Here is a 27,788-nt window from a genome sequence, read left to right as displayed (position 1 = left end):
CATTCCCCAGTCCTGCTTCTGCATGTATTCACACAGAAAGTGTGAATACATGCACCCGCGTCATTGGATTTGATTGACAGCAGTGGGAGCCAATGGCTGCGCTACTATCAATCTATCCAATCAAGAGCCGAGAAAACCATCAGGGGGAACTAATGGGCTCAGGTGAATAAAATGGGGGGGCTGGACAGAGCCAGAAGTTTTTTCACCTTAATGCATAGGATGCATTAAGGTGAATAAACATTTGGGTTTACAACCCCTCTAATGCAGCAGATGCAAGAGAAAGAAGTCTGTCACAAAATCAAATATTAAATTCTTGCAATTTTAGTTTCTTCTGGCCAGTAATTAGACTGCACTAATAGAATGTAGGGGCATCAGTTTAATGGAACAAATCAGATTGCTTACACAATAAAATATTTACTCAGAGATAAATAAAAAGTATGCATAGCTTAACGTGAAACTCCAGACAAACACCTACTAAATATACACAACTGAAACACATAGGGGTGTATTTACTAAAACTGGTGGACGCGGAATCTGGTGCAGCTGTGCATAGTAACCAATCAGCTTCTAGGTTTGTGAAAGCTTATTTGAACAGGCTGAAGTGAGACGATTGCTTACTATACACAGCTGCACCAGATTCTGTGCGCACCAGTTTTTGTAAATCTCCCTCATACTGTACATGCTACTGCTTTACCTGCCTAAAGATTTGTAATTCTGTATAGTCTGTCTTGTGATTTATACACATTTCCTGTATGCTACACTGCCAGACAGCAATTCATCTTCTTTGTAAAAAAAATGCAGCTTGCTATGTTACCTCCCACTTCCAGCCATGTCTTTGGAGAGTGAATAAGCATTGAGGAGGGAGCAGATACAGGAAGCGTTAATCAGGAAGTAGTGTTATTTTCATGAACAGCAAGGTGAATGGTTCACACAAATCCACAGATAAAATGACAAATTCTAAGCACTCATTCACATGCCCAAACACACACAGTCTACTTTTGGGGCCGCTCACCTGCCCCTTCATGCCTGTTACATTACAAGCGCCTGTGTCCATACAGCTGCTGGCCTCCATAGAAAAACATGGGCTGCCTGCATGCATCTCCATTTGGATCTAGCCACATAAACAAGGCATTCATTCATGCAGTACAGGCGTCCCCATGTAAATGAGCCCTGGCATCAAATATATACCTGTACATGTTTCAACTGTGTATTTAGCTGTTTGCCGGATCTCAACTTTATTGCGGATTTACGTCACAGTGCAAAGAGAAATCACATTTCTGTGCAAGTTTTATAAAACCCGAAGATTCCATGACTTTCCCCCAAGGGTCATTCTTCCCTGGCGAATTACACATGTATAACGTCCTTTGGTCTTTTCTTGGGCTTGCAAGACAAGGCTAGCAGAAGACTTCATGGTTATTCCAGGAGTGGGTGAGATGAGCCGCGATCCGTTTTTAAACCAACTAAAATGGAGCACAGTGAGAAAGTTGATACAGTGCATAATACAAGAAGCAGAAATGCCATACAGGTAGCAATAAGCGATCAATTAAATTGACTATGTTGTTTTAAAGGACCCTTGGCTTAAAAGTGATTGACATAAAGAAAATAGATAATTTAGGGTATGGGATTAGACTTTCCACTAGGTATGCCTCTTTGGCTCCATTTCTGAAAGACACAGCTCTTTTATTAAAGCAGAACTAAGGCTCCATGCTCAGTTGTGTGACTTGTCATGTGGCTTTGTACACATAAAGTTGCATGACAAGTCGCAGCCAATGTATTTCAATGGAATCGGTTCAAATCTATGAAACTTAAAGTGATACTAAGGCAAATTTTTTTTTTTACCTTAATGCATTTCTTGCATTAAGGTAAAAAACTTTTTCTATTTCCGACTTCATAGGCCAGACCATGATAAAGTTACTCCTGCGCATGCACAGGAGCAGTCATTGTGACACACAGGAATCAGACCGGCCTCTGCGCAGTTCATTTTACATTCTGGGGATTGCTGTGAGGATGATCCTTTTTCTTATTTTTTTTGTTAACCACTTAAGCCCCGGATCATTTTGTTGCTAAATGCCCAGGCCAGGTTTTGCGATTCGGCACTGCGTCGCTTTAACAGACAATTGCGCGGTCGTGCGACGTGGCTCCAAACAAAATTGGCGTCCTTTTTTTCCCACAAATAGAGCTTTCTTTTGGTGGTATTTGATCACCTGCTGTTTTTATTTTTTGCGCTATAAACAAAAATAGAGCGACAATTTTGAAAAAAATTCAATATTTTTTACTTTTTTCTATAATAAATATCCCCCAAAAACATATATACATTTTTTTTTCCTCAGTTTAGGCCGATATGTATTCTTCTACCTATTTTTGGTAAAAAAAATTGCAATAAGCGTTTATCGATTGGTTTGCGCAAAATGTATAGCTTTTACAAAATAGGGGATAGTTTTATTGCATTTTTATTAATAATTTTTTTTTACTACTAATGGCGGCGATCAGCGATTTTTTTTTTGTGACTGCGACATTATGGCGGACACTTCGGACAATTTTGACACATTTTTGGGACCATTGTCATTTTCGCAGCAAAAAATGCATTTAAATTGCATTGTTTATTGTGAAAATGACAGTTGCAGTTTGAGAGTTAACCACAGGGGGCGCTGTAGGAGTTAGTGTTCACCTAGTGTGTGTTTACAACTGTAGGGGGGGTGTGACTGTAGGACTGAAGTCATCGATTGTGTCTCCCCTATAAAAGGGATCACTCGATCGATGCAGCCGCCACAGTGAAGCACGGGGAAGCCGTGTTTACATACGGCTTTCCCCGTTCTTCAGCTCCAGGGAGCGATCGCGAGGGGGCGGCTAGAAACGAATAGCCGCGCCCTCGTCCCGGATCGCTCCCCGCGGGTTACCGACCGCCGCGTGTACCGGGGGGGTCCCGATCGGACCCCCGACCCACGGAAAGGCGGGGACGTACCTGTACGCCCATATGCTTTTCATTATCGTTTGGACACCTTTTTAGGTTGTTTGCTAATTAAACTATCCAACTAATCAACTCATGGCAAAAATACTAGCTGGGTGGGGTCACTTGTAAATAGGGACTGGTACCCCTTTTAGTGAAGTCCTTTCCCTGGGTGGGTATAGTGGGTGGAGCTAGTATGCCTTTTATAGGCTACCCCAGGTCAGGGCCGTCTTTAATATGGTTTGGGCCCTGGGCAAACATTTTTTTTGGGCCCCCCTCCAGCTTATTTTGGGCCTGGCTGGTTCACATGTATGTTTTGGCGGTCCTCATTTGTGCAGGTACAGCAGCCCATTGATTTGAATGGGCTGCCATGCCTTTGTTTCCTGCAGAAAAAAGGTGCATTCAGCATTTTAAAAATACAGTTGCCTTGAAATCCATTCTGCTTTTGCACCATGCTACTTACCTGCAGTTCTTGCACACACAAACGCACTGTGTTTTTAAAAGCGTGACCTAAACGTCTAAAAATGCAGCAAGTTTGACAGTGCGGGAACTGTAGATAAGTCACAGCAGACAGCAGAATGGACAGACAGTGCTGTATTTCAGTGCTTGATGGGCATAGGTGTGCCGTGTGCGCAGCCTATTACATGAGGCATGCGCTTTTCTTTGCAGGCATAGCGGCCCATTCAAATGAATGGGCTGCTGTGCCTGCGCAAATGTGGGCCGCCAAAACACATACATGTGAACCAGCCAGGCCCAAAATAAGCCCATCAAGCAGTTAAATACAGACAGTAATGTCATGTGCTCTGAGGCTTTACTCAGCCTGGACTGCAGGTCTGGTCTGTGATTTAAAGAGTTCCTCTATTTTACACATGGCATGGGGTCCCATGGTGCTAAAGCAGAATGGACAGACGGTGCTGTGACCCCCATGCCATGCCATGTGTAAAATAGAGGAACTTTTTAAAACACTGACCAGACCTGCAGTGAATCATCAAATATTATAAAGACTTTGGGCACACTCTACAGAAAACTTCAATTTACAATATAGATTAGCAAACAGTGACATACCTTGAGGAGCAGGACATGAAGAAGTCAGCCTCGGGAAGAGAAAACTGGGGATGTTATAAAATCACATTCTAATTCACTTTTATATGCAAGCAGCACCCTGTGGCAGGAAGGGAGAAGTGCCTGTCTAAAGGGAAGCCAGGGGTGCTGTACATTTTAAAACACTGGGAAGGGAAGCAGTACTGTCACTGGCTGCGTGCCGCTGATGATTTTCAGCCTGATTTGTGGGCAGCACAGGGGCTTAACGGGAGGCAGGGCCGCCATCAGGAATTATGGGGCCACTTACACAGCTTCAGGCATGGCCCCCTGGAGCAGAGAACCGGGATGGGGGGTGCTGCCGCCTGAAATTGAGAAGCAGGGGGGGGGGCTGCCGCAAATTTAGAAGCGGGGGGCCTTTACAAAAAAAGAAATAAAGAAAGAAAGAAAGAAAAATATATATAAAAAAGGGGTGTAGCCATCTGGGGACCTCTGGGCCCTTTAATAAAAAGAAAAAAATAAATAAAAAATATATATATAAAAAATATATTTTAAAAAGGGGGTTGCCATCTGGGGCCCTGGGGACCTCTGGGCCCTTTAATATTTTTTTTTTAATAAAAATAAATTACAAAAAAAGGGGGGTTGCCATCCGGGACCTCTGGGCCCTTTAATAAAAAATATATATAAAGAAACATTTATAAAAAAAAAGGGGGGGTTGCCATCCAGGGCCCTGGGGACCTCTGGGCCCTTAAATAAAAAAAAAATAAAAAAAATATATAAACAAAAATAAAAAAATAAACATTTATAAAAAAGATAAAGGGTGTTTGCCACATGGGGACCTCTGAGCCCTTTAATAAGAAAAAAATAATAATATATATATATATATATATATATATGAAATAAAATATATAAAAAAAATGTTTTTTATAAAAAAAAGGGGGGTTGCCATCCGGGGCCCTGGGGACCTCTGGGTCCTATAATAATAATAATAAACATTTATATTTATATATTTTTTATATATATATATATATATATATATATATATATATATATATATATATATATATATATATATATATATATATATATATATATATATATAAAAAAAATATTTTTTTTTTATAAAAAAGGGGGGGTTGTCATCCGGGGCCCTGGGGAACTATGGGCCCCTGGGGACCCCCAGACCTCAAAAAAAAAATTGGCCCTTTAATAAAAAATAAAGTTAAAATATATTTAAAAAATTGTCCCTTTAATAAAAATATATAATTTTTTTTTTATTTAAAAATAAATAAAAAAAAGGGGGGTTGCCATCTGGGGCCCTGGGGTCCTCTGGGCCCCTGGGGGCCTCCGGACCCCTAAAAAAAAAAAAAAAAAAAAATTATTTTTTTTTTCAAAGGGGGTTGCTTTGGGCCCCCAACAGTGACAGGGCCCAGGGCACCTGCCCCATTTGCCCTGCGGTAAAGACGGCCCTGCCCCAGGTATACCAACATAGTAATCCTGTAGCCTGAGGAACCCTTTGGGGTAGGCGATACTAGCTCATTTGGAGAACCCACCTATGAGGGACCTGCAGTGAGGACTTTGAAAGAGTGGGGTGACCATTCTAATCTTGTGTTGGAGATGCACTGTGCAGAATTTGTAGGTCGGGATGGAGAATGTGGAAGTGAAGGTCGTGATGTAAAGGACTTTACATTATATCTCTGTCATAGTAAAGGACATTAAAAGGCTGTACGTCTGGACATTCCGTATTTCTGGAGAAGGGCATTAGGCCAGGAGAATATGAGTAACCTAAACAGTCTGAGTTTTTCCCTATTACAGATGTGTGTGTACCCAATCTTGTTCCTGTTGCAGGGAGATGGTGGGTGAGTCCCCTGGCTGTCATGACTGTTGCTGGTGGAGAATCAGGGCTGCTTACACACTGTTGGTACCCAATGATATTTGCCAGATCAGACAATGATCATCTTACATCTATTGGTAACTTTAAAGTAGAACTCTGTTTAAAGTAGAAACTGCTTTTAAATGTATTACCAATTATGTTATGATAAAACAGGAACAGGCCACTTCAGTAACTTCCTTAGTTTTACTGGGGGGTAACGGGGGGGGGCATCAGTCCGCTATAATAACATTATTAGTCTCGGTACTTCAAAAAGAGACATCCACCTCAACATCCCTGTATATGTGGAATACCCTTGGCTACTATATCATGGTTAGGGAAAAATACTATCACAATATGTGGAAATCAGCTGTAACTAGAAGTTTTATGGAGAGAATCTTCAAATTTGGTGATACATATTCTGCTAACAAATGACAATGGTTGAATTTACCCTTATTTTGCAGACATGTTCACCTTTCTGCAAGATACTGTACAGAGACCATGTTTGTAAATACCCATTTGGTGTTAGTGAAATGCAAGTATCTTTCAAATACCACTAACCTGATTTTCTGCCGTGGTTGGGGTGTGTTATCGGTACAATTGAAGGTAACAGATTCACCCTTGGGAATGTAAAGCATCTTCACTTTGACCTTGTGTGATGCAGTTCTTTGATTAGGTGTTTCTTAAAGGAAATAAGTGATGGAATCAGTATGACACCATTAGAGACTTATGCCGCATACACACCATCACTTTATGTGATGAAAAAAAACGACATTTTCTGTGAAGTAAAAAACGACGTTTTTGAAACTTCAATTTTCAAAGACGAAGTTGCCTACACACCATCGTTTTTTCACAATGCTCTAGCAAAGCGAGGTTACGTTCACCACATTTTTCCATTGAAGCTCGCTTCATAACTAGCTTCTGGGCATGCGCGGGTGTAAAAACGTCGTTTTAAATGTCGTTTTTTGCTACACACTGTCAATTTCTGTGAAGTAAAAAACAAAGTTTTGAAAAACGACACATAAAATTGAAGCATGCTTCAATTTTTTTTTGTCGTTTTTCACAAGACATAAAACGATGTTTTCCCCCACACAGGGTCATTTAAAGTGACGTTTTTAAAAACGTCGTTTTTTTCATCACATAAAGTGATGGTGTGTACGCGGCATAAAGCTATTCATCTGTCATATTTGGAGTTTGTCCCGTAACATTACCATTTCCTCACCTTTACAGCCATGGCAGTTTGGGTGACATGGTTTCTGCATACTACACTTTTTATGAACTTGTGGCAGCCGACATGTAGATCCAGCCACACAGCCTATAAATAAATAAAAATATAGAAAGGATTTGTTTTAGTTTACTTTGCATTGATAAAAATGTGTTTCTGTATGCATAAAATATGTGGAACTGCTTTTCCGTATGCATAGACCCTCTAACATGGGTGATTTTGGCATTACCATGTAAACTTTTGTTCTCTGAGTGCAAGTTTATAAATTGAGAACCCAGTCTGGTTCAATGCCTTTTATTGGGAAAACAATAATGACCACAATCATTCCAACAGTGTAAGAGAGTTATTAAAACGCCTTTCGCGCACAGACATGCACGCATTCTTGAACAACGGCAGACTTTCCGGAACATTGGCGCACATGCGCGCGCGCACACGGGACACAGCAACCGTTCCAGAGCGCTACTGCACACGCAGGGGGCGTCCCTAATCTCTCCTGGCACCAGTTTGTCTATTTAAAGGGGGCTCTGACTTCCAGACGGTGCTGACTGGTCTTCAGGGTGCCCTGATCTCGTGACTCCTGTTGTGTTCTGCTTGATTCCCGTTGCTGACTTGGCTTTCCCTGACACCATCTCTGGAATCTGATACCTCTCTGATTACCAGGTTCCTGATTCTGGCTATCCATTGACTTTGCTCCTGCTGATTCCCTTGTACCTTGCTGCCTGCCTGTTATCGAACCCAGCTACCCATTTGACCCTGCTCTTGCTGATGATTTGGTACCCTGCCGCCTGCCTGTTAACCTACCCGGCTATTCCTCTGACCTCTGCATTCCGGAAATTCCAGCAAGCTGTTTAACCAGAACCTGCAAGTGGGTTGGAGTTCCCCTTAACTCCGGCTGGTCCCTCGAACACTACCCGTGCTCTGTACCTGTTGATCTGTCAGGCCCCATACACACGAGAGGATTTATCCGCAGATACGGTCCAGCGGACCGTATCCGCGGATAAATCCTCTCGAGGATTTCAGAAGATTTCTATGCGATGGCGTGTACACACCATCGCATTGAAATCCGCGCTGAAATCCTCTGCCGATGACGTGTCGCGCCGTCGCCGCTATTATGACGCGGCGACGGGCGCGACGCTGTCATATAAGGAATTCCACGCATGCGTCAAATCATTACGACGCGTGCGGGGAATCCCTTTGGACGGATGGATCCGGTAAGTCTGTACAGACGAGCGGATCCATCCGTTGGGATGGATTCCAGCAGATGGATTTGTTGAGCATGTCAGCAAATATCCATCTGCTGGAAATCCATCCCAGGGGAGATTTATCTGCGGATAAATATCCGACGGAGTGTACACACCATAGGATCTATCTGCAGAAACCCATTTGATGGGATTTATCTGCGGATAGATTCTATGGTGTGTATGGGGCCTCAGTGTCTCCAAGCCCCACATATTCATCTGCAAGTTCTGCAAGCAACACTTACAGGCACTCGTGTTCCTCCTGACCTTAGCCGCCATCTGTCTCACTCTCAGTGGGGCTTGGGCTGGAGATACAAGGAGAGGCCGACCTCATCATATCAGACTCCTACTAGGTACGTGACAAACAGATCAACTTTCTCTTGAGACTGGTTGTTCAGAGGTGATGGAAGACCTAGCACTGCAACAATATACATGTGATTTTATTCCCAGTCTCACCATAACTAGCCAGTTGGAGCAACAATTGTCTAATGTCTTAAAGCATTTTTATTATTTTTTTAACAATAAATGTTTAATGAAAGTTATTAATTAACAATACAGATTGTCAGTCTTAAAGGGGGTGGTAAATGCACCCAGAAATAGTGACATGTTTGCTTTATTTTGGGAAGAATCAGTAAAGAAAAGAGACATGTCAGTGGATTTTTTTAGACATCTGGTAGAGTAAAGCTTTGTCAGTTAAGAAATGCTTTAAAGGGGTTGTAAAGGTACAATTTTTTTTCCCTAAATAGCTTCCTTTACCTTAGTGCAGTCCTCCTTCACTTACCTCATCCTTCCATTTTGCTTTTAAATGTCCTTATTTCTTTAGAGAAATCCTCACTTCCTGTTCTTCTCTCTGTAACTACACACCGTAATGCAAGGCTTTCTCCCTGGTGTGGAGTGTCGTGCTCGCCCCCTCCCTTGGACTACAGGAGAGTCAGGGTGCTCTCTACGTTTCAGATAGAGAAAGGAGCTGTGTGTTAGTGGGCGTCCTGACTCTCCAGTAGTCCAAGGGAGGGGGCGAGAACGACAGTCCACACCAGGGAGAAAGCCTCGTATTACTGTGTGGAGTTACAGACAGAAGAACAGGAAGTGAGGATTTCTCAGAAGAAATAAGGACATTTAAAAGCAAAATGGAAGGATGAGGTAAGTGAAGGAGGACTGCACTAAGGTAAAGGAAGCTATTTAGGAAAAAAAAATTGTACCTTTACAACTCCTTTAAAGCATTTCTTAACTGACAAAGCTTTACTCTACCAGATGTCTAAAAAATCCACTGACATGTATCTTTTCTTTACTGATTCTTCCCAAAATAAAGCAAACATGTCACTATTTCTGGGTGCATTTACCAAGCTGCACTATGACCTTTACTAAAAGTAAGCTTGGATAATGATGTCCAATAATTACCATATAGCTGTTGAATTGCCAGGATATCATCCTGTGCCAAGTGACGTGTCCTTGTACTCGTAGCATTAGGATGCATCAGGGCATCAATATCATTTGAGTGCCACAATCCAAGAGCATGGCCAATTTCATGGGCTGCCACCTGGACTAGATCATTGTACCATACACCTAATGACGGACAGACAAGATGCAGTGATAAACAATAAACAGACAAAATAATGTATACCGATAGATGAGTATCTACGAATGAATTAAGTTGAGAAAGCTGGGATATATGGAGAATGAGATGTACACAAATCTATAAACTCCAGAATGTTTGCCAATCTGTCATTCATGAATATGAAGATTTCGTAAGGATGAAAATAAAATAAAGGGCTGTAAATTACTCTTACAACATGTTTTTATAACCCACTGTTTTAATGTTTCAGAGAAACTCACCTTATATGTCCTGGTGCTGGTCAAGAAAAAGATAGAAAACTGGAGTCAAAAGCAAATTTATTACATACCGACTGATGACATTTATCTGAATAAGAGGTTCTGTAATGAGGAAGGGCAGAGTGTGTAAAACAATACAGTAATGCCGCCTACACACAATCGTCATTTCCAACAAAAAACGTTCAATGTGAGCTTTTGGTCGGAAATTCCGACCGTGTAGGCCCAAACGGACATTTCCAACAGCAAAAATTTGAAACCTGATTCTCAAATTTTCAGACAGGAAAAGTTTTTGTCGGAAATTCCGATCGTCTGTATGCAATTCCAACGCACAAAAATCCTACGCATGCTCGGAATCATTCTTGGCTCATCTTAGTGTTGTACATCACCGCGTTCTTCACGTTCGGAATTTCCAACAACATTTGTGTGAACGTGTGTATGCAACACAAGTTTGAGCAAACATTCCATCGGAAAAAATCCATGGTTTTCTTGTGGGAAATTTAGATCGTGTGTACGTGGCATTACTCTTTTTTTGCTGTATTGTTCCAGCACATGCTCCCTGAGGACTGATGCCCAGAACCAGATGGCATTCTCCAGGTGCGGCCGGACCAGAGTCTTGTAGAGTGGGAGAATTATCGCCTTATCTCTGGAGTTAGTCCCCTTTTTAATGCATGCCAATATTGTGTTTGCTTTGTTAGCAGCAGCTTGGCATTGTATGCCATTGCTGAGCCTATCATCTACTACAGGGGTGTCCAAACTTTTTTCAAAGTGGGTCACATTTGATGAAGAGAACATGCTCGAGGGCCGACCATTTTGCCTGACATTCTTTGAACCATTAAAATTTGATCTAAGTGTGTTTGCCCGAGCACTAATACACTGCACAATGAGAATTCTCTTGCCTTTGTAGCTGTGTGTGGTGAAGAGATGAGCTCAGGTGTGTTATTTGGATATACTGTATATATCGCTTTTGTGGCCCCCAATGAATCCCTGAGTGCTGCTTAGGACTAAGGTTGAGCTTGAGCATGTTATTTGGCTATACCGTATTTATCAGTGTATAACACGTACAGGCTTACCATTGCCATAAATGCAGCCTCACCATTGCCATGAATGCAGCCTTACCATTGCAATCAATGCAGCCTCACATGTGCCATGAATGCAGCCTTACCATTGCTATCAGTGCAGCCTGATCGATGCCCATCTGCAGCCTCGGAGGGGACCGGGAGGGACAAGTGCCGTCAGATTACAAACAGGAGAATTTCTTGTTTACTTGTGGCCTCTTAAATACAAAGTCCCGCCTCCTATGATAAACAGAACAGTCATCCAATGGCATCCCAGGAAACGGGACTTCCTATTACAGATGCCGCCGAGTAAACAGGAGATTCTCTTTGTGTAATCTGACGGCGCACGTCCTGTCCCCTCCGAGGCAGTGCCGATAAATACGGTATATATCTTTTGTGGCCCCCAGGGCACATGTGAGGCTGCAATGGCTATATATATCCAAATCCCCAGGGGGGCCATATTAAATCACCAGGGGGGCTGCAATTGGCCCCCGGGCCGGACTTTGGACATGCCTGATCTACTAGGACCCCCAGGTCCTTTTCCATCCTAGATTTTCCCATTTGCCACGTAGTTGCTCACCCCATTCATTTGTTCAGATCTTTTTGCAAGGTTTCCACATCCTGCAGAGAAGTTATTGCCCTGCTTAGCTTAGTCTTTCCCACAAATACAGGAATTGAACTGTTTACCCCATCCTCCAGGTCGTTTATGAATAAATTAAACAGGATTGGTCCCAGGTGTTTTGGGGGTTTCCCCTCCTTTTTTATCTCTCTGCACTGTTGGTGCGTTATGTACATTGTCCAGGTAGTCTGCTCCTGCATGTGAAAGACTACCTGTTTCCCCTTGTAACATTGAAAATTCAATAAAAAGTTTTCTTAAAAAAAAAAATACATTTAGGTTTTTGGTTGTAACATGATAAAATGTGAAAAAGTTCAAGGTGTATGAATACTTTTTGAAGGCACTGTAAAGGGAAATGTGACTCAAACATACTCTCCCCCCCCCCCCCCTTCTCTCTCTTTTTTTTAATAAATCTCTGCTTATGTGATGCTGGGATGTCTTCAATTCAGATACTTACCTTCCCAACGGATCCAGCATTGTCCTGTTATGATTTGCCTCTCTGCTGCCACTGTTCAGGTCCCATGCCACCATCTTCCTCTGTGACATCAATAGGATGCAGCTGCCTCTCTTGGGTTCAAGCCACTGCCTCCCAATGACACACCGCTAAGCCTGCCCCCTCCTCCTTCCATGAAAGGAAGCCAATGCTTCCTGGGATTTGTGACATGCATATGCCAGGAGGCACCACTTAATTCTTGCCCAGGAGAGAATGAATGATGTGGGGTGGGCCAGGATTCGCAAAATGAAAACAATGGAAAAAGAAGGGGGGTGATTTTCATGTAGTGGAGGGGGAAGGGGAGCTGGAGAGGAAGAAGGTTTATTTTCAGTGTGAAGGTTTGCTTTAAGGTTGAAATGTAGACTAATTTTTTGCTTTCCCTGGTCCCACCACTCCATCCACATGTCAATGAAATGTTCAGATAAAACTATGCATTTTTATTACATACCTTATTTTAGACCTAGTGATCTCATCATTAGATCTTTGTGCGTTCCTAGGCAGACTGCATTTGCATGCTGACTACCTTAGGTAACACCCATATGTAATGCCAAGCCTCCATAACTAAAAGAACTGAAATCTAATGGATAAAAAGGGGCATACCTGGAATGGCAAGGCTGGGGAAGAAAGGGCTAGACCAGTGGCGGCCGATGCTAAATATATTGGGGGGACGGCAAACTTACACTGAATCCCCCCATGCGGGAGGCAACTGGGAATGCGGCGATCGCACCCCCCCAGAGACAGGAGTGATCGAACCCCCCACTACCCGCAGGAGACGGACGTGAATGCGACAATCGACCCACCCACACACACACACGGGGTAGGAGATTGATGGGAAGGCACCAATCAGGGCATTACCTTTGGAGCCAGGGGGAATGAAGAGCCATTCCATTGATTCTCCTCCCCGGTGAACAGGAAGTGTGCCCTGATACCTGGTTGCCCTGGAGCCCAATCAGAAAGACAATAGCGACTAATAATTGGCTATTGTCACACAACTGTGTGGGCTCAGGGTGCAGTGCTCTCACGCATTTTTGAAGCCAGATAGAGCCTCAGGCTCTAATCACGTGCTTCTAAAGAACCCCCATTGAAATCCATGTAGCCGGCATCCTGCATGTAGATTAGGGGTCGGACTCATGGATTAGTGGCCACTGGGCTAGACAATGTTGAACATACTCAAAGCCAGGAAATGATAGGTGTGGTGAAGTCAGGGTAAGCTGTTTCAGTACAGGAGAGAAGCCTGCAAGACTGAAGGTAAGGCTGGAGCTTAAAGTGATATAGGCTTTCTTTAAAATAACAAACATGTCATACTCACCTGCTCTGTGTAGTGGTTTTGCACAGAGCATTCCACATCCTCCTCTTCTTGGGTCCCTTGTCGGCGCCTTTGCCCCCTCCCTTTTGCCCAGTGCCCCCAGAGCAAGAAGCTTGTTCCCGAGTCGCGGCTTTGTGTATCCATTCACACACAGAGCAGTGGCTCAGCTCCGCCCCCTCTCTCTCCTCATTGCTTTCTCAGCCAATGATAAGGGAGAGTCCCCAGAGCGATGAGGCTCTAATGCAGATTGCTGGATCGAGAGGGAGCTTATATGAATATTTGGGGGGGGGGGGCTGTTGCTGCTGCACAGAGACATAAAATGCATGAAGGTAAAAAAAAAAACTTGAGCCTTTAGAACCACTTTAACTTCAGGAAAAGATGATTATGCATATGTTGATTTACTTCTATGTCTATTGTGATTATAAGTCTTTTTGCTTAGAGGGCAGCAATGCATTTATCTACACATTCCATTCCTACTATTTAAAATGTATGTTAAATAACCATTGTGACGTATCCTTATGAAAAATAAACATTTTTTTAATTTCAGTTACAGTTAAAAAAATGATGTTGAAATACTATTTTTATATGAATATGAGCATTTAGCATAGCCAAGAATACAGAACAAAAAACAGCTTGAGCTCCTATATTTAGCAGCATCAACTTCCATCCAGGTCTCTATGCTGGAAATCTATGTTTGGCCATGTAGCAATGCGGTGGAACAATCCCATGGTAGACAGATCAGTGCAGAAGGAAATTAATTACCCTGTTTCCAGCTGAATCGAGAAGGTCCAAGTACCCAGAATTCATGGTTGTCAAAATGAATTTCTCCTCTGGGTGGCAGGAAAGCATGTGCCAGTTCGCCATTGGGACCATCAAAACAAGGGTGCAATGGAGAGCTCCAACAGTTACTGTGATTAAAGGCGAAAAACCCTGTAATAAAATGTAATGGTGTTTTAACAGTACAAATGCATAAAACGCCCACTTATTTCTGCTACTCAGTGATAAATGATTTAATAAATAAATTAAACATTTCATAGTGACCTTTGAACATAAATAGCTTTTTTATTAATGCTCAGTAACTGACCCAGTATTTAGTGCTGCTGATCCCTAGAGCAGACCCAGTATTTAGTGCTGCTGATCTCTAGAGCAGACCCAGTATTTAGTGCTGCTGATCCCTAGAGCAGACCCAGTATTTAGTGCTGCTGATCCCTAGAGCAGACCCAGTATTTAGTGCTGCTGATCCCTAGAGCAGACCCAGTATTTAGTGCTGCTGATCCCTAGAGCAGACCCAGTATTTAGTGCTGCTGATCCCTAGATCAGACCCAGTATTTAGTACTACAGCAACCTCTACAGCTACTGACGATCACCTATCAGCACAGAAAGCCTCCCGTCACTAAAAACGTAGTTTCTGCTTATACATGTCTCAAATAAGTTATTAGTAATGTGAAATTTCCTAAACTGAGATGTGATTGTTGCTATGGGAGGATAGAGAAGATCAGCAACACTTGACCTATATGTTGGGATTGAGTTCTACTGCTTGTGTATGTTCAATAGTAGTATACCTTTAAACTTCCTTGGGGTCAGGAAACAGATTTGTCTCCTAGCCCCATAGATGTCTGTGAGGTTCTATTGTGCACATACAGTACAGGCAGCGGGAAGGAGAGGATGTCAGCTGAAGGTAAATATTGCAGTGGTACAACAGTGGAGGAGGGAACGGTGCTTTTGATTACAGTGTTAAAGGGGTTGCAAAGGTACAATTTGTTTCCCCTAAATAGCTTCCTTTACCTTAGTGCAGTCCTCCTTCACTTACCTCATCCTTCCATTTTGCTTTTAAATGTTCTTATTTCTTCTGAGAAATCCTCACTTCCTGTTCTTCTGTCTGTAACTCCACACAGTAATGCGAGGCTTTCTCCCTGGTGTGGAGTGTTGTGCTTGCCTCCTCCCTTGGACTACGGGAGAGTCAGGAGGCTCTCTACGTTGCAGATAGAGAAAGGAGCTGTGTGTTAGTGGGCGTCCTGACTCTCCTGTATTCCAGGGGAGGGGGCGAGCACGACACTCCACACCAGGGAGAAAGCCTTGCATTACTGTGTGGAGTTACAGACAGAAGAACAGGAAGTGAGGATTTCTCAGAAGAAATAAGGACATTTAAAAGCAAAATGGAAGGATGAGGTAAGTGAAAGGAGGACTGCACTAAGGTAAAGGAAGCTATTTTATGGAAAAATATTGTACCTTTACAACCCCTTTAAGAAAATTCTGTTTGAAAGTTTCCTTACGCAAGATCAATCATATTGAATGTGATTTTCCACATATTGCATGACAATTCTTTAAACAATAAAAGTGTCCAGCTTATTAAACTTTGAACTGTTTTAAAACATATTTGCCAAGATCTCAAACATAATAAAGCAGCTTAGATTTAATAACCTCTTAAAACATATGGATAGCACATACTGCCTGTCATTCTTGGAAGCCCCCTCCAAAGTCCCCATAGCCCACACATCACACAACTTTGTACTGTAGATCCAAATATTTAAACTCAACTCCAGGAATATCAGAAATGTACCCTTGCAGTTAGGCACCCCAAGTGAGGCACAGTGCTGGCTGTATTACGTACCTGTTTCCCCCCTTCAGCCAACACGGAGGCTCTTCGATGCATAGTAGCCCATTATGCTTTACCTAACTTCAGAATAGGTTCCTGCACTACTTTGGTCCAACATTTGATGAGACCTTGGTCCAGCAAATGCAAAGTCAGATCAAAGTCACACCAAAGCCATACTGGAAATCGTGCGACTTTGCAGACTCACTAATGTAAAAGGTGCCTAAGATGTTATTACAAACCTACCCACTGCCTCTATTACTATGAAACCCTTTAATTGCAGCAGCCATCCTGCAAAAGTCCCACATCCAAATGTATTATTTAACTTTCATGGTAAGCGTTGTATTTGAATTGCAACACCGCTATTTATCATTCCTCTCTCCTAAACTCATAAACCTTCTATGTTATTATTTTAACATGCAATCTCTACAGTGAGGAAAATAAGTATTTGAACACCCTGCTATTTTGCAAGTTCTCCCACTTGGAAATCATGGAGGGGTCTGAAATTGTCATCGTAGGTGCATGTCCACTGTGAGAGACATAATCAAAAAAAAAAAAATCCAGAAATCACAATTTATGATTTTTTAACTATCAAACCATCAAAATAGCAGGGTGTTCAAATACTTATTTTCATCACTGTATATCAGGATGATCAAAGGGAGGAACTAAAACGCAATTTTACTTCCTGTAATCTGGTAGAAAACTGAAAGTTGGGCAATGTATTCCATTCAAAATTCTGCCTTTGTACAGATACTTACCAATGCTAAGGTCAGACTCCTGATCAGAAGGTATATGCTGAAATGTAAGTGGGGACACATTGCTCCACATGCGGAAGGCAACCTCCATTGCCTTTTCTGTGTCACCCTTGTTTAGTGTGCTGGGGAATTGGACAATCCTGTAAATAAGTAGAGACATTCCTATTAATAACCTTAACAAGTAACACCTTTGCAGACAGCCCACAATGCCCTTTAAAGTGGATGTAAACCCTCCATACACCCAGTGAAGTGAACAGCCTCATATGATACACAGAGATTAACCAAATCTCCCTACATAGGTTTAATATGTATATCTATTGTATTCACATTTATATACTGTTTAGAAAGTTCAGATTTTGTTAGGAGATTTTATCTTCCTGGTTAACACAGAGTTTGATGTTTGGGCATACAGCCAAGATAGCTAAAATTGCTGATTGGAGGAAAGGCACACACCCCTCTCCTCATAGGCAGAGACTTTCAGAGCTGTTTTGTAATAGGATCTGCTCTCTGCTACTCTATTTTAGCAACCTCCTTTGACAAAAGATTCAGGCTGCTTTTGTCTAAAAAGTCAAAAAATATGTCAGGAGTTCTCAGGCTGATAACAGAGGAATCGTTCAGAAGAGAGCTATATGTGCCCAGCTCATGTTTCATGAATCGGGTTTACATCCACTTTAAATTATTCTACCTTTCTAGCTTGTTTAGCTTGAACAACTCTAGTCATGTACTGTTATAAATTAATCTGTTAGTGAGATAACAATGCTATATAAGTTATTTGTTCAAAATTTGGTAACTGAGGAGACTGAGGATTTCAGAAAAGATGTTGAAAAATTCAACATACTCTGGAGTATCAAGCAAGAGAAGGGAATAGTGGCCAGATGTGGGAAGATGAATTACCTAGTGCGTTTTCTTTATTTTCCTCTGGATCTTCAAAGCAGCCCAACAGGGCTTCAGAGGCTGACCAAGGAGTCACTAGATTATTTTTATTGAAAAATAAAGTACTACAGCGCTACTACAATCTAAATCACACCACACAATTAATAACCAAATGTAAGAAGCTGCAATATGTGAAATGGTGACCCAACCAAAATAAACATTAAAAAGTAATAAGAATTGCGCTAAAAACAACTAATAATGTGATACCAATACAAATGATCAGGTGCAATCAATAATAATCAATTAATGATAATGATGTATCCACAGGGACAGATTCAATTAGGCTATGACAGTGACATAGCATCAACAAAAAATGTGTGTGTCACCAATGTATAATAAGTGAAAACAATAAATAATTATATTATACTTGAGTCCACATAGAAGCAATATCACAGAGAAACGCTCTCCACATTTGTATCCATGAGCATACTTGATACCACCAATGGGTTAATAGTCAATTGATCGTAGCAGAAAAGCCTTAGAGTGTATGAGATCAAAAACAACAGCCTTAGATTATGTGCGATACAACAGCTCCACCTCCGCTCCACACAGATCACGATGAAATGTGAAAAAAGGGGGAGAGAGACACACAATAGCATAATATTGTACCAACCAGGTGAAACAATAATGCACTATCTACAGGCTGACACACTCACAAATTCCCCTCTTTGTTAAAGCCGCTCAGTAACAGCGCATGAGATCCTCACTCGGGAACTCCGATGGTCTCGTCACGGCAGGCTCCTCCCCTACGCGTTGCGTCACTTGCCACGTGACTTAGTCATGGGTAATACTACTTTTTATACTACTTTTTGACTTCTTATTTCTTTTGTCAAGTAAACAACAAATGCAACAATGTAAACAGCTGTCATTTTCCTTCCATCAGATACAAGATAAGCTATTACTGGCTACTACGATTTGTGGACTTTTACTGTATTTATTGGCGTATAACACTCACTTTTTTACCCTAAAAATAGAGGGTAAACTGTGTCTGCGTGTTATACGCAGGGGGCTGTGGAAAGTTTTTTCCCTGAAACTTCCCTCTTAAAGTTAGGGTGCGTGTTATACGCCTGTGCATGTTATATGCCGATAAATGCGGTATATATTCCTAGCTACATCTCTTAGAAATATCCTCAAGGTTCTGTATACAACAAACACAGATAAAGTCATTTTGAAATACAACTATTTTGAAGTCTTTAAACTCACCTATATGTCAGATTTAAGTGATCCCATTTGTATCCCAGTGGATTTATGGTATATCTCTTCCATCTGGTTCTCCTTGAGGGAAAAGTGACACCACACATTGCACCATCAACCTGTACTTAAAACAGAATTCCACAAAGGTAAGACAATGCGTATTTAAAGGCACATTTGTTCTATTGGTTTTAGAAACAAATCGTCAAGAAAATCTAACCTATACAGCAATATTACTTAGATTTAAAAGTCGATCAACTTTGAAGTGACACAGTAGAATCAGTTTACTGACCTTTGATGGATCTAGAGACTTTGGATAGTTCCACACTTCCATACTAAGAAAAAGCAGAAAAATATAAACGACCACGCCAAAGAACCCATTGATTGCACTCCAGCCCATCCTTCGTATATAAAGGAAGCTTTAGTTATACTGGTGTCTAATAATATTCACTGCTCACTCCCAGAGAATCGCAGATCAGATCCCATACTGGGAGAGAAGTGTGGAGAAAATATGGGAGATCAAACAAACAAAGATCTGATGTGGGTAGGGAATTAGGATGTTGGAAAAAGAATAGGAAGGAAGCACAGATAAAAGTAAAATCAGATCTAGAATTATAACAGGCTTGCATAGTAGAGTGAGAAGCAGCAAAGTGAAAGACCTAAGCAGAGGATGTGTAGAGCATGTGTGTTTTGGGGCATGTGTATTTTGTTAGTGGACACGTGGAGAGATGAACAGCTCTTTCTTTGTTTAAGAGTCCAATATGACCTGTTTAACCATATGTGATATTTAACACCCTCTGTCCTGAAGTATACCTTTATAGTTCAGGACACCAAGGGAAGCAGGAGAGTGGTGATGTTTGCTTCATGATCAACATGTTTCTATATAAGAAATAAAGAAAAGTACTTGCTGAGATTTGTGCTTCTTTATAAAGGAATAGGTTCACTAAAGCAGACCCTATTCTCTCGTCCATTTAAGCGGGAGTAAACTCCACTTTAGAACTTGTACCTACAGGTAAGCCTATAATAAGGCTTGCATGTAAATACAGTGAATCTCTCCTAAATTTGTAATGTTCAGGAGATTTTCACACTGCATGCATCTGCTGACATCACCTGCGCTCTGAAGGGATGGCAGACCCGTACCGTCCCTTCAGAGCTCCGAGCCATAAACTGTGCATGCACGGGAGTTATATCATCACAGTTTAGACATTCACAGGACTGGAGCAAGCAAACCCAGAAGGAAGACAGGTGAAGAGTAGATGGAAGTCCTATCAGCGGTGACAGTGCACTACTGGAGGGCTTTGTTCTAAGGCAAGTATTTCATAATGAGTTAGTACGTGATGCATACTAGCACATTGTGCCATTGGCTTGCAGTTGCACAGTTTTATTCATAATAGGCAATCAAGGGCTATACAGTTGTGTACAGGAGAGATAGACACTAGGTGCATAGAAATGAAGGTCAGCCCCTTAGGCCTTGTACACACGATCAGTCCAAACTGATGAAAACGGACTGATGGTCTGATGGTCTGATGTGTCTACACACCATCAGTTCAAAATCCGATCGAGTCCAACGCGGTGACGTAAAACACAACAACGTGCTGAAAAAACGAAGTTCAATGCTTCCAAGCATGCGTCGACTTGATTCTGAGCATGCGCGGGTTTTGAACCGATGCTTTTGCGTACTAACCATCGGTTTTGACAGATCGGTCATCAGTCCAATTTTAAAGCAAGTTCTAAAACTTTGGACTGAAGGACAGAAGTCTGATGGGCCATACACACGGTAGGTTTGGACTGATGAAACTGAACCTCAGTCCGTTTTCATCAGTTTGGACTGATCGTGTGTACAGGGCCTTAGAGGTTTCCTTCCCACCTCTAAGGGGCTTCCCATCTACCCAATTACACTTAAGCTAGCCATAAAATTTTTGAATTTTTTCATACAGCCCTTCCACCTGAAATCAATCAATGCAATCATGGCCTAACGTGTTTCACTGGACACAGGGCTTAAAGGGTTTGTAAAGGAATTTTTTTTTATCTTAATAGCTTCTTTTACCTTAATGCAGTGTTGTTTTTATGACCTCGTTGTTCGTTTTTGCTCTCAAGTTGCTGTAATTCTTCTCTGATCTCCACACTTCCTGTTTGTCTGTTTCCTGATAACCACAGTGCTGGGAGCTTTCTCTCTGTGGTCACTAATCAAGGAGGTGTTATTACTGTGTGTCTAAAACCCCTTAGCACCAATCAGTTTCGTTTTCCAAACCATCACTGCCCTGTATTGGCTCTGTGGCTCTGTACAGCAGAAAAGCAGGAAACAACATGCAAAAACGAAACTAGAAACTACAGGTACATTATATGATTTAATTTTTATCTATTTTTAATCGTTTTTAAAAGGAATCAGTTAACTATTATGTCTCTATACCCTGTAAACAGTCATTTCACAATAACATTATTTTTTATTTACAACTCCTTTAATCTTATCTCTATGATTAAGCCCTGTGTTTGGTGAAACATGTTAAGGGCGTGGCTTCCAGTGGGAGTTTTCAGAGTGTGTTGACAGTCGATTAAACAGTGTTGGAGAAAGTCTTGTTTGGTGTGTGGCCACTTCACTGGATTGCAAAGTGTGTGTGGAGAGTGAGTGGACCTCTGGGCTAGAGCACCCACTGATATACAAGAGAAAAGAATACGGGTCGCTTGTAAGTGGTGACATAAGTTGTGTCTCTGAAGAGCCACTTTTGTGAGTGGATGTAGCACACTTATGCTCTGGGGATTCTTCCCTTGCTTGTATCGGAGACTGTCTGAGATAAAATTGTCAGATGCAGGCTGTAATTAGCAGGGCATTCAGTGAAAGTGATTATTTTTTTATTTTCCTACACTCTCCTCATCTTTTTACCAACTAGCTTATTTCTGGCATAATCCTCATTCTTTATTTCTATAGGGCAGTGCACTTGTCTCTGTTGGTTAGGCATTTTTTTTTGTTCTGCTGTGACTGGGAGTTAATGGTGCATTTATCGAGGGGTTAACTTTATTAAAATGGCACAAACTAATATTTCACTCATTTTTACACACAACTTATTCTGACAATAAAGTCGGTCTCTACAAGCTTCTATGACAGGGTTACCTGTGGAAACTCAGTTTACAGAGTTCCATGTGGAGTCTCACTGATGAACTTTGTCTCCTAAAGTTCCAATGACAGCTTTCTTTGCATGAGTAATGTGCTCACAGCCTAATCACTGAATGTTAACAATGGACAACAGTGCTCCTAAAGGCTGTCTGCAGTGCAGTGTGCTCACAGAGACATTACTGCGGATTTAACCCCTGGTACACCTCTGGTTTTGGTTCATGAGTATTCCTGGAGAATTGGGTAGCTTTCTTTCTTACTGTACTGTAACTGTATACTCCTTTTTGGTGTATGCAATATGCCAGGCACCAAACAAAAGGTCACTTTGGCTACAGTGAATCTTCATATCCAGACCCAATCTGTGCCATTTTCAAGATTGACCTTAGAATATTCCTTTATAGGCAAACCTCTCTCGACTTTATACGCTGCACTTCTGGGCACTGACTCTCCTAAGATTTATTCCAGCCTATACCTTTGAGTAAGCCCATTGGGTGCAACGTGAGAGGGATGCAAGCATGGTGGGAGGTGTCAGGCAGTTATCCGAGATATGCTGTTTTTTGACCTCTGAAATGTGAATGCATTTTACTTTGGAAAAAATTATTATATGAGCGACCAACAATATGGGTCTTTCCTCCATGACCCCTTTTACACTGGGGCAGTGAAAGGGGTCTTAGGTACGTTATTAAAAGTCCTGCAACTAGCATCTTTGGGGCAGGTTGGCAATGCTGTATTTAGCACTCCCATAACGCCCTGCCTATTGCAATGAATGGGCAGCAAAACAGGAGTTTTTACACATATTTTTGGGGGAAATAGCCCTGCTAGCTGCCAAAAAAAGCAGCTAAAACAACGCTAAAGTGCCACAAAAACAAGCAGCGCTTTAGAGTCAACGCCCGGCGTTGCCAGTGTGACAGTAGCCTTATGTTTTGTATGATTGACATCTTGCTGGGAGCAGTGGACTTTTTTGAGCACCTAGCCAGTGGAAGCACAGTGGCAGCACAAAAATTTATATTTTCTGGACAGCCACAAAAAATTATTGCCTTTATTCGTGAAAACAGGAAAAGCACTACAAGCCACAGCAAACTGAACAGCCCGTACATCATAGACATATTTCATGTCAGGTTTAGCTAACAAAGGTTATGATGTTCTAGGAAATTTTGCTTAGTGGGTTAACAACTTTAAAGTTTAAAAATAAAAAAAATTAAATATACATACAGTGCCTTAACTACTTCCTGACCTTACGCCGCAGGTCTACGGCGGCAGGTCAGCTTCCCTGCGCGAGAGGCCGTACAATAACGTCAGCTTTCTCTGCGGCCACTAGGGGGCACCCGCGATTGCGCGCGCACACAGCTCCCGGTCCTGTCAGGGGGAGAAATGCCTGACCGTCTGTTCATACAATGTATGAACAGCGATCAGACATTTCCCCTAGTGAGGCCACCCCCCTACAGTTAGAACACAACCAGGTAACATACTTAACCCCTTCCCTGGCAGTGGCATTTTTATAGCACTGATCGCTATAAAAATGCCAATGGTCCCAAAAATTTGTCCGAAGTGTCTGCCATAATGTCACAGTACCGAGAAGAAGATGTGTACATAAAATGTGTACATAAAATGTGTACATAAAATGTGTACATAAAATGTGTACATAAAATGTGTACATAAAATGTGTACATAAAATGTGTACATAAAATGTGTACATAAAATGTGTACATAAAATGTGTACATAAAATGTGTACATAAAATGTGTACATAAAATGTGTACATAAAATGTGTACATAAAATGTGTACATAAAATGTGTACATAAAATGTGTACATAAAATGTGTACATAAAATGTGTACATAAAATGTGTACATAAAATGTGTACATAAAATGTGTACATAAAATGTGTACATAAAATGTGTACATAAAATGTGTACATAAAATGTGTACATAAAATGTGTACATAAAATGTGTACATAAAATGTGTACATAAAATGTGTACATAAAATGTGTACATAAAATGTGTACATAAAATGTGTACATAAAATGTGTACATAAAATGTGTACATAAAATGTGTACATAAAATGTGTACATAAAATGTGTACATAAAATGTGTACATAAAATGTGTACATAAAATGTGTACATAAAATGTGTACATAAAATGTGTACATAAAATGTGTACATAAAATGTGTACATAAAATGTGTACATAAAATGTGTACATAAAATGTGTACATAAAATGTGTACATAAAATGTGTACATAAAATGTGTACATAAAATGTGTACATAAAATGTGTACATAAAATGTGTACATAAAATGTGTACATAAAATGTGTACATAAAATGTGTACATAAAATGTGTACATAAAATGTGTACATAAAATGTGTACATAAAATGTGTACATAAAATGTGTACATAAAATGTGTACATAAAATGTGTACATAAAATGTGTACATAAAATGTGTACATAAAATGTGTACATAAAATGTGTACATAAAATGTGTACATAAAATGTGTACATAAAATGTGTACATAAAATGTGTACATAAAATGTGTACATAAAATGTGTACATAAAATGTGTACATAAAATGTGTACATAAAATGTGTACATAAAATGTGTACATAAAATGTGTACATAAAATGTGTACATAAAATGTGTACATAAAATGTGTACATAAAATGTGTACATAAAATGTGTACATAAAATGTGTACATAAAATGTGTACATAAAATGTGTACATAAAATGTGTACATAAAATGTGTACATAAAATGTGTACATAAAATGTGTACATAAAATGTGTACATAAAATGTGTACATAAAATGTGTACATAAAATGTGTACATAAAATGTGTACATAAAATGTGTACATAAAATGTGTACATAAAATGTGTACATAAAATGTGTACATAAAATGTGTACATAAAATGTGTACATAAAATGTGTACATAAAATGTGTACATAAAATGTGTACATAAAATGTGTACATAAAATGTGTACATAAAATGTGTACATAAAATGTGTACATAAAATGTGTACATAAAATGTGTACATAAAATGTGTACATAAAATGTGTACATAAAATGTGTACATAAAATGTGTACATAAAATGTGTACATAAAATGTGTACATAAAATGTGTACATAAAATGTGTACATAAAATGTGTACATAAAATGTGTACATAAAATGTGTACATAAAATGTGTACATAAAATGTGTACATAAAATGTGTACATAAAATGTGTACATAAAATGTGTACATAAAATGTGTACATAAAATGTGTACATAAAATGTGTACATAAAATGTGTACATAAAATGTGTACATAAAATGTGTACATAAAATGTGTACATAAAATGTGTACATAAAATGTGTACATAAAATGTGTACATAAAATGTGTACATAAAATGTGTACATAAAATGTGTACATAAAATGTGTACATAAAATGTGTACATAAAATGTGTACATAAAATGTGTACATAAAATGTGTACATAAAATGTGTACATAAAATGTGTACATAAAATGTGTACATAAAATGTGTACATAAAATGTGTACATAAAATGTGTACATAAAATGTGTACATAAAATGTGTACATAAAATGTGTACATAAAATGTGTACATAAAATGTGTACATAAAATGTGTACATAAAATGTGTACATAAAATGTGTACATAAAATGTGTACATAAAATGTGTACATAAAATGTGTACATAAAATGTGTACATAAAATGTGTACATAAAATGTGTACATAAAATGTGTACATAAAATGTGTACATAAAATGTGTACATAAAATGTGTACATAAAATGTGTACATAAAATGTGTACATAAAATGTGTACATAAAATGTGTACATAAAATGTGTACATAAAATGTGTACATAAAATGTGTACATAAAATGTGTACATAAAATGTGTACATAAAATGTGTACATAAAATGTGTACATAAAATGTGTACATAAAATGTGTACATAAAATGTGTACATAAAATGTGTACATAAAATGTGTACATAAAATGTGTACATAAAATGTGTACATAAAATGTGTACATAAAATGTGTACATAAAATGTGTACATAAAATGTGTACATAAAATGTGTACATAAAATGTGTACATAAAATGTGTACATAAAATGTGTACATAAAATGTGTACATAAAATGTGTACATAAAATGTGTACATAAAATGTGTACATAAAATGTGTACATAAAATGTGTACATAAAATGTGTACATAAAATGTGTACATAAAATGTGTACATAAAATGTGTACATAAAATGTGTACATAAAATGTGTACATAAAATGTGTACATAAAATGTGTACATAAAATGTGTACATAAAATGTGTACATAAAATGTGTACATAAAATGTGTACATAAAATGTGTACATAAAATGTGTACATAAAATGTGTACATAAAATGTGTACATAAAATGTGTACATAAAATGTGTACATAAAATGTGTACATAAAATGTGTACATAAAATGTGTACATAAAATGTGTACATAAAATGTGTACATAAAATGTGTACATAAAATGTGTACATAAAATGTGTACATAAAATGTGTACATAAAATGTGTACATAAAATGTGTACATAAAATGTGTACATAAAATGTGTACATAAAATGTGTACATAAAATGTGTACATAAAATGTGTACATAAAATGTGTACATAAAATGTGTACATAAAATGTGTACATAAAATGTGTACATAAAATGTGTACATAAAATGTGTACATAAAATGTGTACATAAAATGTGTACATAAAATGTGTACATAAAATGTGTACATAAAATGTGTACATAAAATGTGTACATAAAATGTGTACATAAAATGTGTACATAAAATGTGTACATAAAATGTGTACATAAAATGTGTACATAAAATGTGTACATAAAATGTGTACATAAAATGTGTACATAAAATGTGTACATAAAATGTGTACATAAAATGTGTACATAAAATGTGTACATAAAATGTGTACATAAAATGTGTACATAAAATGTGTACATAAAATGTGTACATAAAATGTGTACATAAAATGTGTACATAAAATGTGTACATAAAATGTGTACATAAAATGTGTACATAAAATGTGTACATAAAATGTGTACATAAAATGTGTACATAAAATGTGTACATAAAATGTGTACATAAAATGTGTACATAAAATGTGTACATAAAATGTGTACATAAAATGTGTACATAAAATGTGTACATAAAATGTGTACATAAAATGTGTACATAAAATGTGTACATAAAATGTGTACATAAAATGTGTACATAAAATGTGTACATAAAATGTGTACATAAAATGTGTACATAAAATGTGTACATAAAATGTGTACATAAAATGTGTACATAAAATGTGTACATAAAATGTGTACATAAAATGTGTACATAAAATGTGTACATAAAATGTGTACATAAAATGTGTACATAAAATGTGTACATAAAATGTGTACATAAAATGTGTACATAAAATGTGTACATAAAATGTGTACATAAAATGTGTACATAAAATGTGTACATAAAATGTGTACATAAAATGTGTACATAAAATGTGTACATAAAATGTGTACATAAAATGTGTACATAAAATG

At 39.2% G+C, this 27,788-nt stretch overlaps 1 protein-coding gene across 1 annotated transcript; it reads right to left on the bottom strand.

The window, feature by feature from the left end:
* Nucleotides 1–361: 361 nt before the first annotated feature.
* LOC120936934 (matrix metalloproteinase-23-like) lies at nucleotides 362–20,360 on the bottom strand. The gene is made up of 8 exons (XM_040349751.1): nucleotides 19,383–20,360; nucleotides 19,103–19,212; nucleotides 16,970–17,106; nucleotides 14,381–14,548; nucleotides 9,717–9,881; nucleotides 7,078–7,170; nucleotides 6,417–6,537; nucleotides 362–1,460 (listed from the first exon to the last, which is right to left on the bottom strand). Exons 1-8 carry the CDS (start codon nucleotides 19,488–19,490, stop codon nucleotides 1,289–1,291), a joined length of 1,074 nt encoding a protein of 357 aa, XP_040205685.1. The 5' UTR covers nucleotides 19,491–20,360; the 3' UTR covers nucleotides 362–1,288.
* Nucleotides 20,361–27,788: the final 7,428 nt, after the last annotated feature.

Source organism: Rana temporaria, chromosome 4 (assembly GCF_905171775.1).
Source record: "Rana temporaria chromosome 4, aRanTem1.1, whole genome shotgun sequence".
NCBI classification, from domain to species: Eukaryota; Metazoa; Chordata; class Amphibia; order Anura; family Ranidae; genus Rana; species Rana temporaria.
The sequence above is the reverse complement of the archived record's forward strand: the minus strand, read 5'-3'. Positions and strand labels throughout refer to the sequence as shown.

What these genes read in the sequence shown, in the direction of transcription:
- LOC120936934 (XM_040349751.1), bottom strand. Translation starts at nt 19,490, where the DNA reads ATGGGCTGGAGTGCAATCAATGGGTTCTTTGGCGTGGTCGTTTATATT. An exon ending in AGTCTCTAGATCCATCAAAG is followed by an intron (nt 19,213 to 19,382) that starts GTCAGTAAACTG and finishes TTTTAAGTACAG; the next exon opens with GTTGATGGTGCAATGTGTGG. An exon ending in AAACTGCCATGGCTGTAAAG is followed by an intron (nt 6,538 to 7,077) that starts GTGAGGAAATGG and finishes ATTTCCTTTAAG; the next exon opens with AAACACCTAATCAAAGAACT.